Consider the following 15,329-nt stretch of genomic DNA (forward strand, 5'->3'; position numbering starts at 1 on the left):
TTCTGATCTTAAACTTGCCCATGTTTTATCACACAGCTTTGGATAGTAAACCACTTAACCTCACACATCTGAGGACAGGCTCAATCTCTACGTGGATTAGCCGTTTTTAATTTACACATCTATTTCCTACAGGAATTCAGTGGATTCACTGATTTACATGGGTTTTATGTAAAGAATATGAAGCAAAGCCAAGGCTAAGATGCTCCCACATGGAGTAGGTCACTGTCAGGCCAGCACTGGGACTGAGGGTCTCTGCAGCCCATGCAGGTACTGTGCAGGACGGGAGAGGGGCTACAGAACAGTGGGAACTGTGAATGTTTTATGGGCACATGCACAAATAGATGTGGGGAAGTACCTCTGGCTATGGGAAGAGGCATGACTCCTTTCCCACAAAATCATAGCTTTTGGGGAAAAAGAAGAAAACCCAGTTCCTTTTGAAGAGTGCTGTCGATGGCAAGGGATTTGGGAGGAAAAACTTTTCTCAAGAAAGGGCATGCCATTGGAATATGTAATCTAATCTAACCTGATATACTTTTAAACTCAAACGTAACTTGTCAAAAGATAGATTATAAGCACATCCTACAACTAATATGAATAACTGAAATAAGTTTATTTTGATCTTATTTATGGGCACTTGGACAGATAAGCATTGGTTCCTCTTGAAAACTCCTACCATTATTTAAAAACGTTCCTTTTGGGCTACCAGTTTCTACCAAAGAACAGGCATTTGATATGTATCTGTTCATCAGATATCCACAACCTGTACACAGATGTCTGTTTCAAAGTCAAAAAACCAGCTCGTTTTCAGAAGTAAGATAGATCTGTTCAGAAGAACAGATAATGCTGCTCGTTATTCATTTTTACATATTACTGTTTATTATCAAGTCTACTCTTGCTCTACGTGTACAGTTGCCTGTCTTCTCCATTTTCCAGAATCACATGGTAAATGATCCCTACACTGATCTGAAATGAAGAATTAATAGTTTGAAAAGTTACCTCCCCTCGATGCAATGTCCAGTTTGGGCTGGCCTTTATTCAGTCTATGAAAGTACTTGAGGCATGCCAGATTTTGCATGCAAATTACCCCCCTCAAGGGAAAGTCTGATCAGAGCTTTAGCTAAAGTGTCAGCAAAATCAATTTTGTACATAACTAACATCGAGCAACTTGAAATACTACCTAACAGATGCTCATGAGGAGGGCATGGCTGCTTCACACAGCCAACAGCAGCATACAGCAGAGATGCATCCAAGTTCTTGCTCTACTCTGAGTGTTTCAAGTCTGTGATCCTGGCTGATTCCTTTGTTGGCAGAGATGTCAAATATGACTCCAGCCCAGTCTGGGGTAAGGAGTATGGCTCAAGGATTTTAGGTTTTTTTTGTGGAAACCCCCAAAGAAACAACCAAGAACCATTATGCAAAGAAAAGTATGAGAAGAAGATGCACGGGTTATGAAAACACAATAGCTAGCACTATTTTCAAATGCATCAGCAGTAGATTCTTGCAGCATGAACCCTCTTTTTCCCCAAAACATCTTCTTGCTGCCATTTCTGAGATTAAGTGTAAGGATTCCTGCCTGCATTGTGACCCTCACTGCTCCCCTCTGTAAGACCTGGTCTGTTCTGGTTATTGGCCAGAGAAGGGATGGGCAACTTCTTTTTCACCAAATGTAACAAGAACCAAACTGCAGCATTCAACAATTTAATCTTTTTTTTTTTTTTTTTTTTGAGGGTCTGTGCTACTTAACGATGAAATATTCGTTAAACCGTCCTGTATAAACACTGCTGTCCTATAGTAGAAATAAACTAGGGGGCAGGTATTTGGATTCTGATCTGGACTGGAGTTTGGCCAGGTTTTTTGCTCTTCATAGAGCATCTGTGAAGATGCTTCATAAATTGCTTGACTATTATTTTCTCATATGGCATTGATTAATAGCATTTTTTCTTGCTTGTAAAAGATTCCCTTTTCCCAACAGAGCAAATATGAACTTTTAAACTAAAAACAGTCATTACATTTCTATCTCAATTTCTAAATTATCTTCCTGCAAGTCCTTCAAAATCTTGGTATTTGAATCATACTGGCCTGCTCTGCAAGGTGTTTACCATCAAGTAAAAATAGCATCCAATTGTTCTAAAGAGCAGATGGCATGTCCATTACTAGTAAAGACATCTTGCTAAACATATGGTACAACAGGTTAACTAAAGGGCATAGTGGTTAAAGTCTTGCAGCAAACCGAGACTGTCATAAATACACTTTACCTAAATTTAAATTCCAAAGAAACCCTACCTGTGAGCACTGCTCACTAACAACACCCAGAGTTGCAAACGTTTGTCCACCTTTATGTATTAAAAAGGCAGTAGCGATCTGATATGCCACCAGGACACGGTCTCCTATATTTGCCTTCTGTGTTACAAACAAAATGGTGCATTCGAATAACTGTATAAAACAACAGGACCCATCCATCGAACAACAATCACAACCAAATCCACAAAAGCTGCCTTTCAGATTTTCTAACTGACTAAAACACTGGAAATAAGAACTTAAAGCCTGGATAGTTTTTGTAGGATTTATGGTCCCCATGCCAATAGAGAGAGCAGACGTAATCTCTTTTATTTTGAGCAAGATAACTCCAGAAATTACTCAAGCATTTAAGCTATCGTATGAAAATCTTAACACACATGAAAACAACACAATTAATTTGATAACATCCATCTTTAATACACAAATGTTGCTATTTGTCTAATATTGGCATAAACATGAAGTTGCTTCACTGAAGTTAAGTAAACTAAGCTGAAATAAAACATATTTAAGAGAATACCTAAGAGAAGCTGGAATCAAGGTCAATAATTTATTTTCAAATACAGCTTTCCAATGTAATAATCAGAATAACAATTTTATTGTAATTGTTCTTACCAATCGCTGTAGTTAGTACAAACACTTGCTCCACTTTCTTTCCGTCATTGTAGAATGCCATATGCCAAGCTCCTTGATCCATATACTCGATGAAACCTGTCTCTTGCAGTGAAGTTAAGATCAGATTCCTGGGAGCTTGCTGAGGCTCCTCTGAGTGTTTTGGTTCCTGTTTAATTAACTGTTTTCCATCCATCAGTTTTACAAAATCAAACTGAAATAATAATGAGCAAAAATTAGCCACCTAGCAAATTTTTATGAATCTACTCAGCACGTCTCATTCAAACAGGAATAAACAGTTGAAATCTTAAGAGGAATTGCCTGACTCACTAACTATTCACCAATGTGGACAGCAGTTGCATAACCTCATCCATTTAGCTTCAGTTTCCATATAAAAAGCATTATCGTAGGTCAGAAATCTGGCATCAAAACTTGCTGTTTGCTATGGCAGGGTAAATTCAGACTTGCGGCACTAAATACAGCAGATTTACTTCAAAAATTACATCTCTTTAATGGGAATAATTCCAAAATTGCCAAGCTGTAGTGCCTACGTTATGCAGTGATTCATCTCAAATGCCAAGTACAGATTAAAGAACCTGTTGTTCTACACCAGATGTTAAAATGTTTGTCCCTTAATATCAGTATCGTATACCAAAACCTAAATATACTTTTTATTTATATTTAATTTTATTAATGCAAATAAGCATCTACTTTTTACATGGAAGTTCTTAATACCTAACCAAGTTGATGCTGACAACTTTAGGACCAGTCAGCCTCAAAGCATCAGAGATGGAAACCTTTCTATGAATCCCTGTTCAAGAAATGTATATATTTCTCTAGGTTCTTCCAGGCATTCTGATTTTCAGTGAAGTTCAACTTGAGCTCAACTGAAGACCCAGCTTCCATTAAAGTCAATGACAGCTAAAAGTGCTTATTTCTAAGAATAAACTCTAGTAAATAATTTTTGAGGCTAGACTAGATGATCTCCAGAGATGCCTTCTAAACAATCTTTCCACGATTCCATGTATGAGTTTATCACGCTCTACGGAGTGTGATCCTGCTATAAGAAAGCTGAAAAATCTATTATCCATTGAAATGACAGCTTCATATGCCAAATACATTAAGCCTAAAAAAAAAAAAAGTTGAATGTGACCAGCAATATTGCATATTCTTGCTGCTTAGTGAGGTTTTCTCCTGCAAAATCCCTAGGAGTAAACGCTCAAAAATAATCTTCATATTAGAAACCAGAAACAGCTTTTCCTTTTTATTTTTTTTTTTCTCTTAACTCTTTATGACTGTGTAATCTGTTTGTTTTGATGAAGTCGTAAAAAGATTAAAGGATTTTTAAATGATCTGGTACTTCACCCCGCCGCCCCCTCAAAGAAGATGCTGGAGCTACATGGCAGCACAGTGTGTACCTCTCCAGCCTCCCGGACAGCCACATCACGGTGTCCCAACTGCTGACCCTTCGGGTACGACACTGTCCCTTTCCTCTGAGAGAGCACGGTTTGGGGGTGTAGCTAGACCTCAGTAAAAGCAAGGGATAAACAGCCTGCTTTTGTGGTTACCGCCAGCCCCTTCCTCCCTCCCTGCTTTGCAAGCGTATTGTGAACATGCACATCCGCTGCTGGTTGAAAACGTAAGCATGACAGAATTAGTATTACTGCTAATTACCTGCGTGTGAGTAGGCGGAATGTTTCTTCTGCCATAAATTCCCAGCAGAGAATCCTTCGCCAGCGAAACGTTAAATTTCAGGTACATGGGGTGATGTATAGTAATCTGAAAGCGCCAGAATAAACCAGGGGGGATCGTCTGCATAACTTGTGCTCCAATCTCAACTTCTCCTGTGTCTATGGCCCGTCCCTTCTGAAACACTAGTTTTCCAGAAACAAACAAAACAATCAGTTGCGTATTCATGGCGGGTGAAGATAATAGGTCAGGAGGTATAAACGTGCCTTAGATGTATCAGAATATATTGAAAACAATCTCTAAATGGAGGATGTTTCACTGAAACCATTGCATTTTTTGTTCAACTAGTTGAAAAATACAAATAAACTTGCATGCGATATTTACGACAACAGGCGTCACAGAGCATTTTTGCCCTGGAAATCTTGGAACGCTTTACTGAATATAAAAAGGTAGAAGTGCTGCTGCGTAAACCATGGTCTTTACCTATCAGCTATGCTAACAAAACCCATTCAACTGAGAGCGCCCAGAGAGAAGGCAGCAGGAGAGCTTCCTCTGGCACGTATTTCAGACTACTGCCGAACAGGCTTTGCATAAGCTACACAAATGGACACCAGTGAAGACAGAAAACCATCAAACCTGGTAGGTCGGAGCCCATGCCCAAGCCTAGATTTCTATTAATCACCATTCCTAATGATTTTATTATGGTAGTGATAATCTAGTCCTGGAGAAATAAAGAACATCTGTTTTGGCTTGGACTTTCTGCGTGAAAGCGTAACAGGGGCATGAGGATAGGGACAGGCAATCTAAAGAGAAAACTGGCATAATTTCGTAATGCCTAACAATAAATTTGCAGATATCTACAGTACGTAACTTCACACATGGGTATGAGAGAGCTGAAATAGAAAGGGAAATGGAATGCATAAAGCAGTCATTGCCAAACTAAATTGGAGCTGGCTTGCTTTGCTGGCTTGTATCACCATCTTTGTGTATTTTAATTCCTGTCTGTGATCAGCATCCTGACATGCTGCAAATCACAGCCCCAATCCTGCTAACATCTGAGCTAATTCCATTGTAAGTTTTGCAAAACTCTAACTCACATTTCCATACTTTCTCGCGACTAGAAAAAAAGCAGGATAGTATGTATTGCTGCATCGGAGGAAGAGCCAAGAGAAGAAGACTGAATTCAGCAGCCATACCCATTCATGTTTCATTTCATTCCAGTATGACAGTGAAGGATAAAGAGGAGCAATCCAAATGACTGGAGCCTCACCTTTTAAAATAATGCATATAAATATCTAATGCAACGTAATGCGCATGAAATTTTATAAATTGCCACTGGAAACAAAAACAGCAGTAGCAAAGCTAGGGCCAGCTTTTTCCTGAATGTATTAATGACAAAGATCCTCAGTGGGATCTTACATAGGCTTTAACTAGTGTAGGAAGTACTTAGCGTTCTTAATGAATAGAGATTTAATTTACAAGGCAGGAGCAATTCTCAGGGTACTGGATCTTCCAGCTTTATGGCTGCTTTGTGTCACCAAACCTACAGCAAGAGCTAGGAGCTGACTTTTAACACCTTATCACATAAAAGCAACTATTTTTAGAGCATAGAACTTGTAATCTAATACTCTAAAAACACACCTCCTACTTAGTTTATGAGTTAAAATATTTCCAAATTGCTGCTTTAACAATGTTCAAGGTGAGACTACTTCTGTCCAATTTGCTTCATGGAAAAAAATCGTGAATGTTGAGTTTTGAAAAGAGAATTAAACTTCCTATGTTGGGCAACAAGAGCGTCTCCCTTCCCACCCCAACCCATACAAGATCCTACTTGGCTGATGTAAATTTAAAAACCTTTTCCCCTATTTCCAGTACTCCAGAGACATTAAATCTTAATGATTCTTTGCAAGCAATTACCCTGGGTTAAGTAAAACACTAAGGAACTTTTTGGTGATATTGACACATGGTAATTAATGTGATTCAATTACCAGACGGTAGAGCACTAAGTAAAAAATCAAGGATACAGTATCATTTTTGAAGTTAATGGCATTATTGGTCGGTGTTCAAGGTCCTTTAAAATACAGTAACTGCTTCTTATTTTGTTGAAGTAAGAAGGCCTGTTTCTTTGTTGAAAATAAAAAGCATTACGTCTTTAGTCAGGGAGTATTTTCACTACTTGATGTTATCAAATTATGCTGAATACCACGTTAGTGTTGCTAGGCTCAAAACAACATATCTGAGTTTTTCCACATTTGGCTGAAAATGCTTTTGCTTTAGTAATAATTTTATGTAATCCTTAAAAAAAACCCCAGATGTACTTAGATTTACTTTTATCTTATTAGACAGAAGTGCATGCCGCTGTTCACAATGGTAACATGAAAATATATATATTATCTACCACCTACTGAAAGTATGCAGTTGCAGCATCTCTACCTTTCAAACGCTGTTTTTTCAGACAACCACGCAGCATGAAAAGGCCACTGTAGGAGCCATGTCTGAAGTGCATGTTTTCATATTCACTGAGCCACTGTGCTTTCTTTATAGAAAAAGAATTTAGCTCTGTTTCTAAGCTTAATTGAACTAAGCAGGTATTTGGCTGTACAAAAAAAGGCATCTGAAGATACACTATTCACAGACTATCCTCGTATACTTCCTTGCTCTTTCTTGAAAAAGTCCGAAATAAGCATTTACAATTACAGTGCTGCAATACAAGTTCCGTTCTTGTTCTAAAAGCATCTTTCTCATAACAATATTTTTCTTATGACAAAGTATCATTTAATCACCTATATCCAATTCATTGTACAGCTCCCAATCTTGCCAACTGGTATTAATTCTTCCCTATTCTTTCTAAGCACCCTTTCCTTGCAAGTCCAAAACAGAAGACAGACTCCTAATCACAGGTTTCTTTTGGCTTCAAGAAAGTAAAACTCTGAACAGCGTGGTGCCAATTATCTTCACAAGAAAGGACCCATATGCTGATTATTACTGATCCTGAAACAATCAATCTCCTTGTACTCCCCCGGTAAATACCAGCATCAATAGGATGTCTGAGTTTAATCACATTACTACATGTTAAAATGTTAACTTACAGCCGTGGGTCAGCATGTTATAAAACAACTTCTTAAAGAAATTTGACTTGCTGGTTTGTAAACTTGATTTTCATTACAAGATTAGTTAAAATAATACGCTTTCAAAGGCTGGAAGAGCATTCTGTGCTGCTGCACTGAGTTGGGAAAACGGGAGGTCACAATATCTGACAGTAGTTATTTACCCCTGTGAAATCACATCAGAGGCTTCAAGTTTACAGGCGAAGTATCAACTTTCTGTGGTACCCTGCTGTAGTGAAAGGAGTTGCCTGCTTCCAAATCCTCCTTCCCAGCACATCTACGTGGAGAATTTGGTACGAGCACTGGGAATCAAATTACTTACGTAGACTAAAAGTGATGGAAAGAAATAAAACCAGCAGAAATTAGCCACAGCCGGACTATGCACGTACTAATGCCTGGTACTAAGTACACATGATTTTTCTTGTGTTTTCCCAAGTGTATACTCCTCGTTAGCACACACCCTCGATTACAGGTTACCCCCAAAAGGTGGACAGGGACGAGTGGGACAACAGTCTAGCTATATTCAAGACTGACCTCTGAAACTGCTGGATAAGCCCTCAGTGAAGTGGCTCTGCTATCACAGCCCTCCATGCTTTAGTGTTGCGGGGGAATTGTGTAGCTACACAAGATGTTGGGATTGCCTGGGGCAAGGCAGGTGGTTCGGTTTTTTACTTACTACATTGAGTCTCTATTAACTCACATATTCTTTTCTCTGTTCTCAAGCATCTGATTTTTAAGATTTTGGATGTTTTTGATGTTTTTCCTGCACATCCTCCTTTGGAAGAGCTTTTATTAAATCTGTAATATATTGACAAAATGATTTAATGCAGTTGAGAAGAACTATTTGAGATATTTTCCACGGTGCACCAGGACAAATATACAAAAGTGTATAAAACATTTACTGCACTTCACTACCAATCCATTCTAAGGGATGAAACAATGGATAACATCATCATTGTCTCCTTACATATATTTCTATTGCTCATTTATCTAATATATTCTCTATCCGGTTCTGCCACGTTGATTTGTTAGACTATTGATGTGAGATGTAACCTTCCTTCTGGAGGGACTGGTACAACAACGTCCCACCTTGCCGCATATTTACAGTCATAGCTCTTACTGGCATACACAAAATCAGATCACTGTTCTGCTCTAAAATTTGAAAGCTCTGGAAATCTCCTATCATTGCAGAGCGCGCGGTACATTTTTACCTTCTTCCTAACAATTGGCAAGACTAGGGTTCATATTCTATTCCCATTCACTGTTCTCTGATCTAATCTGATCTATCCACTTTTTCTGAGTATCATAAAAAGAAATGGCAGGACCACATGCTTCTTACAGTCAGAAAAGCATCACCGTGGTGGTCAACGGGAAGCACGGCCCATATTGGAGTAGGTGATTTAACAACATTAAATGACAGGACTTGAGAGAAAGGAATTGTGCATCTCCGAGACAGTCCTGCTCTCTGTTTCACACTCCTGGCTGCACAGCCCACTCCTTTCCTATGCCAGCTCTGGCACTTCTCTGCCCTTTCAAAAGAGCTGGTTCAGCCACTTACATGGCAGAAGACTATCTGCATTTTTGAATGAAGCCATTTTCTGCTGCCATAGGGAACTGCTGCGTCTTGGTCGTGCATGAGACAGTCTCTGGAGTGGGCCCGGGGACACAGGGAGCCGCGCAGGGAGAGCGCGGGGGCCGAGCTGGGCTGTCCCCGGGGCAGCAGGGAGCTGCCAGACTGGCTCAGGCATTTTGTGAAACCTCAGTAGACTCCTGCGAGCTGATTCACTATGACTGGTTAAGCCAGGATGTGACAGGATGCTGTATTTTAGCTTACGCCTTCAAGAACTGGATGCCTTTAAAAGCATTGAGGTTTCTACCCTTCTGCATATTCTGACCCATCAGTACAAAGGGTTTTTTTACTTTGCCTAAGACCGACTTTGGTCTGCCAGACAGGCACAGCATCAAGCCCTTTGCACAAATGGGAATAAGGAGAATACAGTCTCACCTCCCCTGCCTTAAGACAGAAACCAAACGCTCTTCACAAAAGAAGGGCGATTATTTTGCTATTGAACATTACTTTCCTAATGGCTTGGGTCAGTTGCTAATTTCAGTGAGAGTTTTGCTAGAGGAAACAATCTGGTTACGGGCTTTTGATACCTGTTTTAAAATTATATTAGAGAAGATAGGACCTGAACTCAAAATACTGTCAAACTATAGCAAATGCAGAATTTGAACAGCAGTAATGTTTACATATTCGTAATCTGTCTGTCTTCTCATTCACACATACCTTTTTTTTCCGTTTTATCAGAAACTTTTCCTTCGATTGGTGAGTAAGTAGTATCCATGGATTCTGTTCCTTTATTTCCTTTGCTAACTCCATTTTCATATAGCTGCCCTTCAACAGGCTGTAGTTGCCAGGTTAAACCAAACAAGTGTACTGCTGCAAAAAAATGAAGACCAATTAATTGATGTCTAAGCTACAGCACCTTCAGTCAGACTAAGAGAGAATGCTATGACCCAGTTTCTGCAAAGTCAAGTATTACTTCGTTCTCTTAGTAATAAATCAGAATTTCAAGGGGTCTAATGAGCAATTTACTATTTTACCTTAAAACTCAGTGTTTAATTAGTTTCCATACTTTCTTTTGGAGCTCAGCCAGGTCAGGGTGATGAATTTCTATGGCAATTAATGGAAATACTTGCAATTAAAAGGATAACAGTTGAATGAATTTAATACTGTGTGACACATTCTAATGCTACATCAATGCTGTCCCTCAGCTTTCAACTGTCAAAGAGCTCAGAGTTTGTTGATTCAAGCACTGCCACCAAGTAACACTTTTCACCTTTCCAACCCAGTTCTAAGTGAAACTGTGCCCACGGCATTCCCAAATCTTTTCACTTAGGTTAAACATTAGTAAGAACACTGACTCCATAGATGTACTCTAGAATTACACTGCAGATAAAAAAACTGGCTCTAGATCTAAAATATATGCAATTATTCTACAACACATATTAACAGAAATCTAGTTGTTATTTGTGTATGCACTGGGAAATCTACTACGTTAATCCTTTTATGAAGTTATAAATGATCCTTATTACCATACACGGGGGCTGCCTACTCCACTTTGCCTGCACAGCCATTCCCTTTTCCTGCTTTCCTTTCTGTTTCTGATCTGAGGCACAGAAGGATGGTAGGAGAAAGACAACAACTGAGGATCTTATTTTAAGCATAATATGATAGTACTGCAGTCATTCTAGACAATTACCTAAGTCTTACTGAGGACGGCAAATTCTTCCAAGGAAGAGGTTGCCTTAGCATTGAAGTAACTCAGCAGGGAGAACTGATGACCCACTAAAATATGGATTGAAGATACCCCCCCCAGAGAAGCTGAATTGTCACATAAAGAGCAAACCCCAAGTAGCAGGCTCTTTAGCCACATGTAGCAATTTGAACTGAGTAGGATCTGTCCACAGTGGGAGCCTAAAAGGCAATGTATTTGCTCTTCCTGAATCGCGTAGGAACCTCAGAGACTCTCAGGAGAAGTAAGTGTGATCTAGAATGGGTCTTGCATTCAGAAAGTACATTGTTTGCTTTGGCACTTGCACATACTTCAAGGAAAAAAAATCTCAATACAAACAGGAAACCTAGAGTTTACTATCTATTTTCTATGTGTTTGCTCACAAGCCTCCTTGCATGCTGAAAAGTTAAATTGCAAAGCAAAACCCCATGCCTTCAATGGGTTCCTGGCAAGGGCTTACCAAAACTACCACAGGAATCATTAATTCCAGATCTGTGCACTCCCAGGTCACCCAGCCACAGATATATGATCCAAATCAAGCAATGGACAGCATTTCTATCAAATCAGTGAGGTGACAGTATTTGTGACATATTTTTACGTTTTATATTGGCTTTTGGAGAAGAGAGCCAAATTTACTGAATTCTCAAACCACTGCTTCACCATCAGATCTGGGCTCTGGAGACACACCACTGGCCAGTAAATTCCCACTCCCCAGAAGAGATACTAGAAGCTTACTCCAGTGTTAGCGGAGAGATCTCAAGCCAGAGACTTGCCTGGATTGCTTCATATTCCATGGACTTGAATTCATCAAGGGACCATGCTAATACTTTGAAAAGGGTCTTGCAGTCAGGTCACACAGACCTAAGCTCTGATCTTTGAGCTTATTAATGCAAGACGGATTACTTCTACGTACAGAAGGTACAACAAAAATCAACATGCCTTGACACCTCTAGAGCAGGAGGCTCTTGCTCCTGGCTTCAGCTTCTGAACATTATTATGATTTAAAGAGTTAATAACAACAAAAAGGAACAAAGTTCAATGGGATTTGTAACTAATGAATGTACATTTCATTTATACTAATGCAAATAATTATATCAGGACTTGAAACAGAGCAACACTAGAAGCAAAACATAACTGCACACATCAATAAGCTTTTAGTGATTATAGATGTGTGCAGTTATGTTTTGCATCTAATGTTGATGCATAGTGGTTATAGAATCATGAATATAATCTTATGCAACATAAGATTGCTTTCTTACGCTATTTCCATTGTTGCTATTATTCATTTCCTACGACAGCATTTGCATGTGCTGCAGAAGGTATCTCACAAAGCAAGGACTGAATATGTAATGCACTTTTTTCCTTACTATATGTCTTTTCCAGATTACATACATTATGCATTTTGTCATCCATTCGCACCAATTCGAATAGTTTGCTTGCTTTGTCTTCCTTCAGGCTGGGGAAGTGCTGTTGTTTTTATAGTTCGTGCCAAGGCTTGGCAAGCTAGCAAGACTGTTTGTATCTATGTTTGACAGCCAGTTTCCTCCCTGAGAAACACCAACTGCATTGTAGAGATGACGGTCTCTGCCAGCCTTGGACTTCTAGTCTGTGGGAGATGACACGGGATACTGGTAGACCAGATTCATGTTAAACAACGTGCAAGACCAAACGTTTGAACAACAAAGAACATTGCTATGAAAATAAGGTCTACCTGAATTAAACCGAATGATTTCTAACACTGCAGAAACCTGGTCATCTTGCAATCTTAAAATCAATCTGATTTTCATTACATTAGCTATAGCTCTTGAAAAATTACCTTCAGATCCAGATATCACTCTGGTAATAACCAGAACACACACACCAGTAAAGCCATTAATTCTTAGAGATACCTTTTTCAGAAGTTAACTACAGGGAATAATAAATCTTTATTTAGCAGACATAGAGCCTTACCTTGCCTCTTCACCTTCTGTGATACTTTTCTTTTACCTAGGATATACATAATTCCTATAAAGCTTGTGTTTCCTACAACATATGTGCATCATGTTTTAACTACACAGATATTTCACCAAATAAGATTAAATAAAACTTTCAAATCTCTCTCTCAAATCTCTTTAGAAATAAGTAGGCATGTACTGAATTTCATTAAAAAGCTCAAAAGAACTTCTCTTTTGAGTCATCCTCTCTTTGATTTTTCTAGAGGATTTCTGGCTTTTGCTTTTCCCCTTTTACACGAAGGGGCACAGAAAATGCTGTGGAATTCAACAGTGGCCCAAAATGCCATTTCCCACAGCATAAACCCATTTGTAAGATTCTCAGCTGTATTTCCCATGTGTAGTGCCGAGGTATAAGTCCCTACTCCACAGCAGAAGACAACACCATCACTCTGTCCAACTTAGGACTGGGCTGGAGGGAGATTCACTTTCTGATGAAGGTCTCTGCCCTTTCCTCAAAGTTCGGCTTTCCAGACTGATGTTTACACAAGACCTTGACTGCAGTACTTTTGAGGGTTGGCTGCTCACTAACAGTACCAAACCCCACCATTGTGACTAAAGACACGTTATTTGATGTAGCTCAAGTTGCCACAGAACACGACAACCAGCCTTTGAGGTTTGATGACTACACTGGTATTACAGAAAAAGCAAAAGCTGCTTTGGCTCTGCCTAGCTGGCATTCCAGAAAAAATCTGCAGTCAGATACCCTGTGTTTTGCAGCACCTAAAATACCTCAGCTACTGGTAGGGTGTGTAAGGTTATTGGTGAACTGCTACGGTTTCAAGCAAAACCCAAGGACTACCAGGCTGGTGGAGATTAAACAGCTTGTTAGCAGCATCAGTATGCTTCACAATTGCAAAATTCATACTTTAAGTTAGGAGGAGCTGCGGTGAGTCACCAGGAGCCCATAACATCCCCTCATCTGGGCCTCACTGAGCCTCTCGTCAGAAAACAGAGTGCAGATATTCTCCCTGCTGGTAGCAACCACGTTTCTTTACCTGGCATTCTTGAACCTCCAACTTGATTTCTCCGTTTCCTTGGTTCTTCCACCCTACTGCAAAGCTCATCTGAAAATACATTCTTTCTTGGCTTGCTTGAACCTCCAGTATATTCCCCCCTCTATCATTACATCATTACTTTGCTCTGTGTTAATTATGAGTTGCATTCTGCCACGAGCAGAGTTGTACATTGTCTTCACTGAGGTGATCTGGAGGCAGGCAAATATATCTGAAGGCAAAATTTGACCTTCTTCACATAATGTTTGGAGGTAGAGCTTATATAATGGATGCCACCATATCCACATTTCATTTATATTTTATTAGACAGCCCTCTTTAGTTCAAAGTTTCAGATAAAACTGTAACACAAAAGTGGACGTACACCTTGTCATTTTTTTTTACAGCATGCATTACGGTTGTTCTTGCAGATGCTAAATTTGGAGCAGTCTGTAGTCAGTGGAGCTAAGGAGACTGGGGGATGCCACAGGATTATGGTGAAACCAAGCTTCTTCCCCAGTCACCCTGCCCTTGCCAGGCTGCACAGTGGAGCTGCTCAGGGTAACTTTAAACGACCTTTCTCTTGAATACAGAAGATTCTACTCGTAGTACAGAGCTTTTCTTGGCTAATCTATTATGCTTCTTAGGTAAAAAATAATTATTAGGTATAAACCAGATCTCTTGCAGAAGAAGATAAATTAAAGGCCTATATCTACCACCCTTCCCATAAATTTCCTTCATGGAACAATGACATGAAAAGCTACTGTGATTTCATGCTGCCTAAGGGATTTTCTCTACCCAGAGGCAGGTTTTTGGTTGCTTCACATTACTACTGTAAGGGAAACCAGCTGGGCCCTGTTCGGAACCAAAGCTTGGGTCTTTACCTCTGAAGTAAATGGCCAGATTGCTTATTTTGTTCAACATTTAAATAAAACAAACTGACACTTCCAGATAAACTAACTCAGTCCCTGCAATTCTGCGGCATACTCAAGTAAATATTCACAAATATATAAGCATTTTTTTCAGAACTCGCTTTGTAAACTGGATTAACCTGCCATCTGCTACAAAGCCAATGATCTAATTTAATTTATTCTTATCTACCTTCTGTGTAAGCACAGCTTGTCAACTCCTGTGCTACACGTTTGGCAGAATATGAATAAGAGGCTTGGCTCCAGTGCAAAAGCGACTCTCAGTAGTGAGGAGATGTCAAAAAAGTCCTGTGCAATAAGTACTTACCAACCCGCAAGACGAACTTCAGAGGACAAAAATCCTACAAATGGGAAGTCTCTCCAAATTGCTGACCTCCGCTAAAGGCTTTTGTTTAGCTTTCTCTGCTGTTCCCAGTT

General features: G+C 39.5%; 1 protein-coding gene across 2 annotated transcripts in view; it reads right to left on the bottom strand.

Annotated features, from left to right (window-relative positions):
• The window catches only part of TENM1 (teneurin transmembrane protein 1), a 254,046-nt gene that overhangs the window by 127,083 nt on the left and 111,634 nt on the right, over positions 1 to 15,329 (bottom strand). For both annotated transcript variants that reach the window (XM_059824549.1, XM_059824548.1), the window contains exons 5-7: positions 9,991 to 10,143; positions 4,582 to 4,781; positions 2,911 to 3,121 (exon numbers count right to left, since the gene is read on the bottom strand). In XM_059824549.1, coding sequence (XP_059680532.1) covers positions 2,911 to 3,121; positions 4,582 to 4,781; positions 9,991 to 10,143 — 564 coding nt within the window. The remainder of the gene's footprint in view (positions 1 to 2,910; positions 3,122 to 4,581; positions 4,782 to 9,990; positions 10,144 to 15,329) is intronic.

Source organism: Gavia stellata, chromosome 14, assembly GCF_030936135.1.
Source record: "Gavia stellata isolate bGavSte3 chromosome 14, bGavSte3.hap2, whole genome shotgun sequence".
In the NCBI taxonomy this organism is placed as follows: Eukaryota; Metazoa; Chordata; class Aves; order Gaviiformes; family Gaviidae; genus Gavia; species Gavia stellata.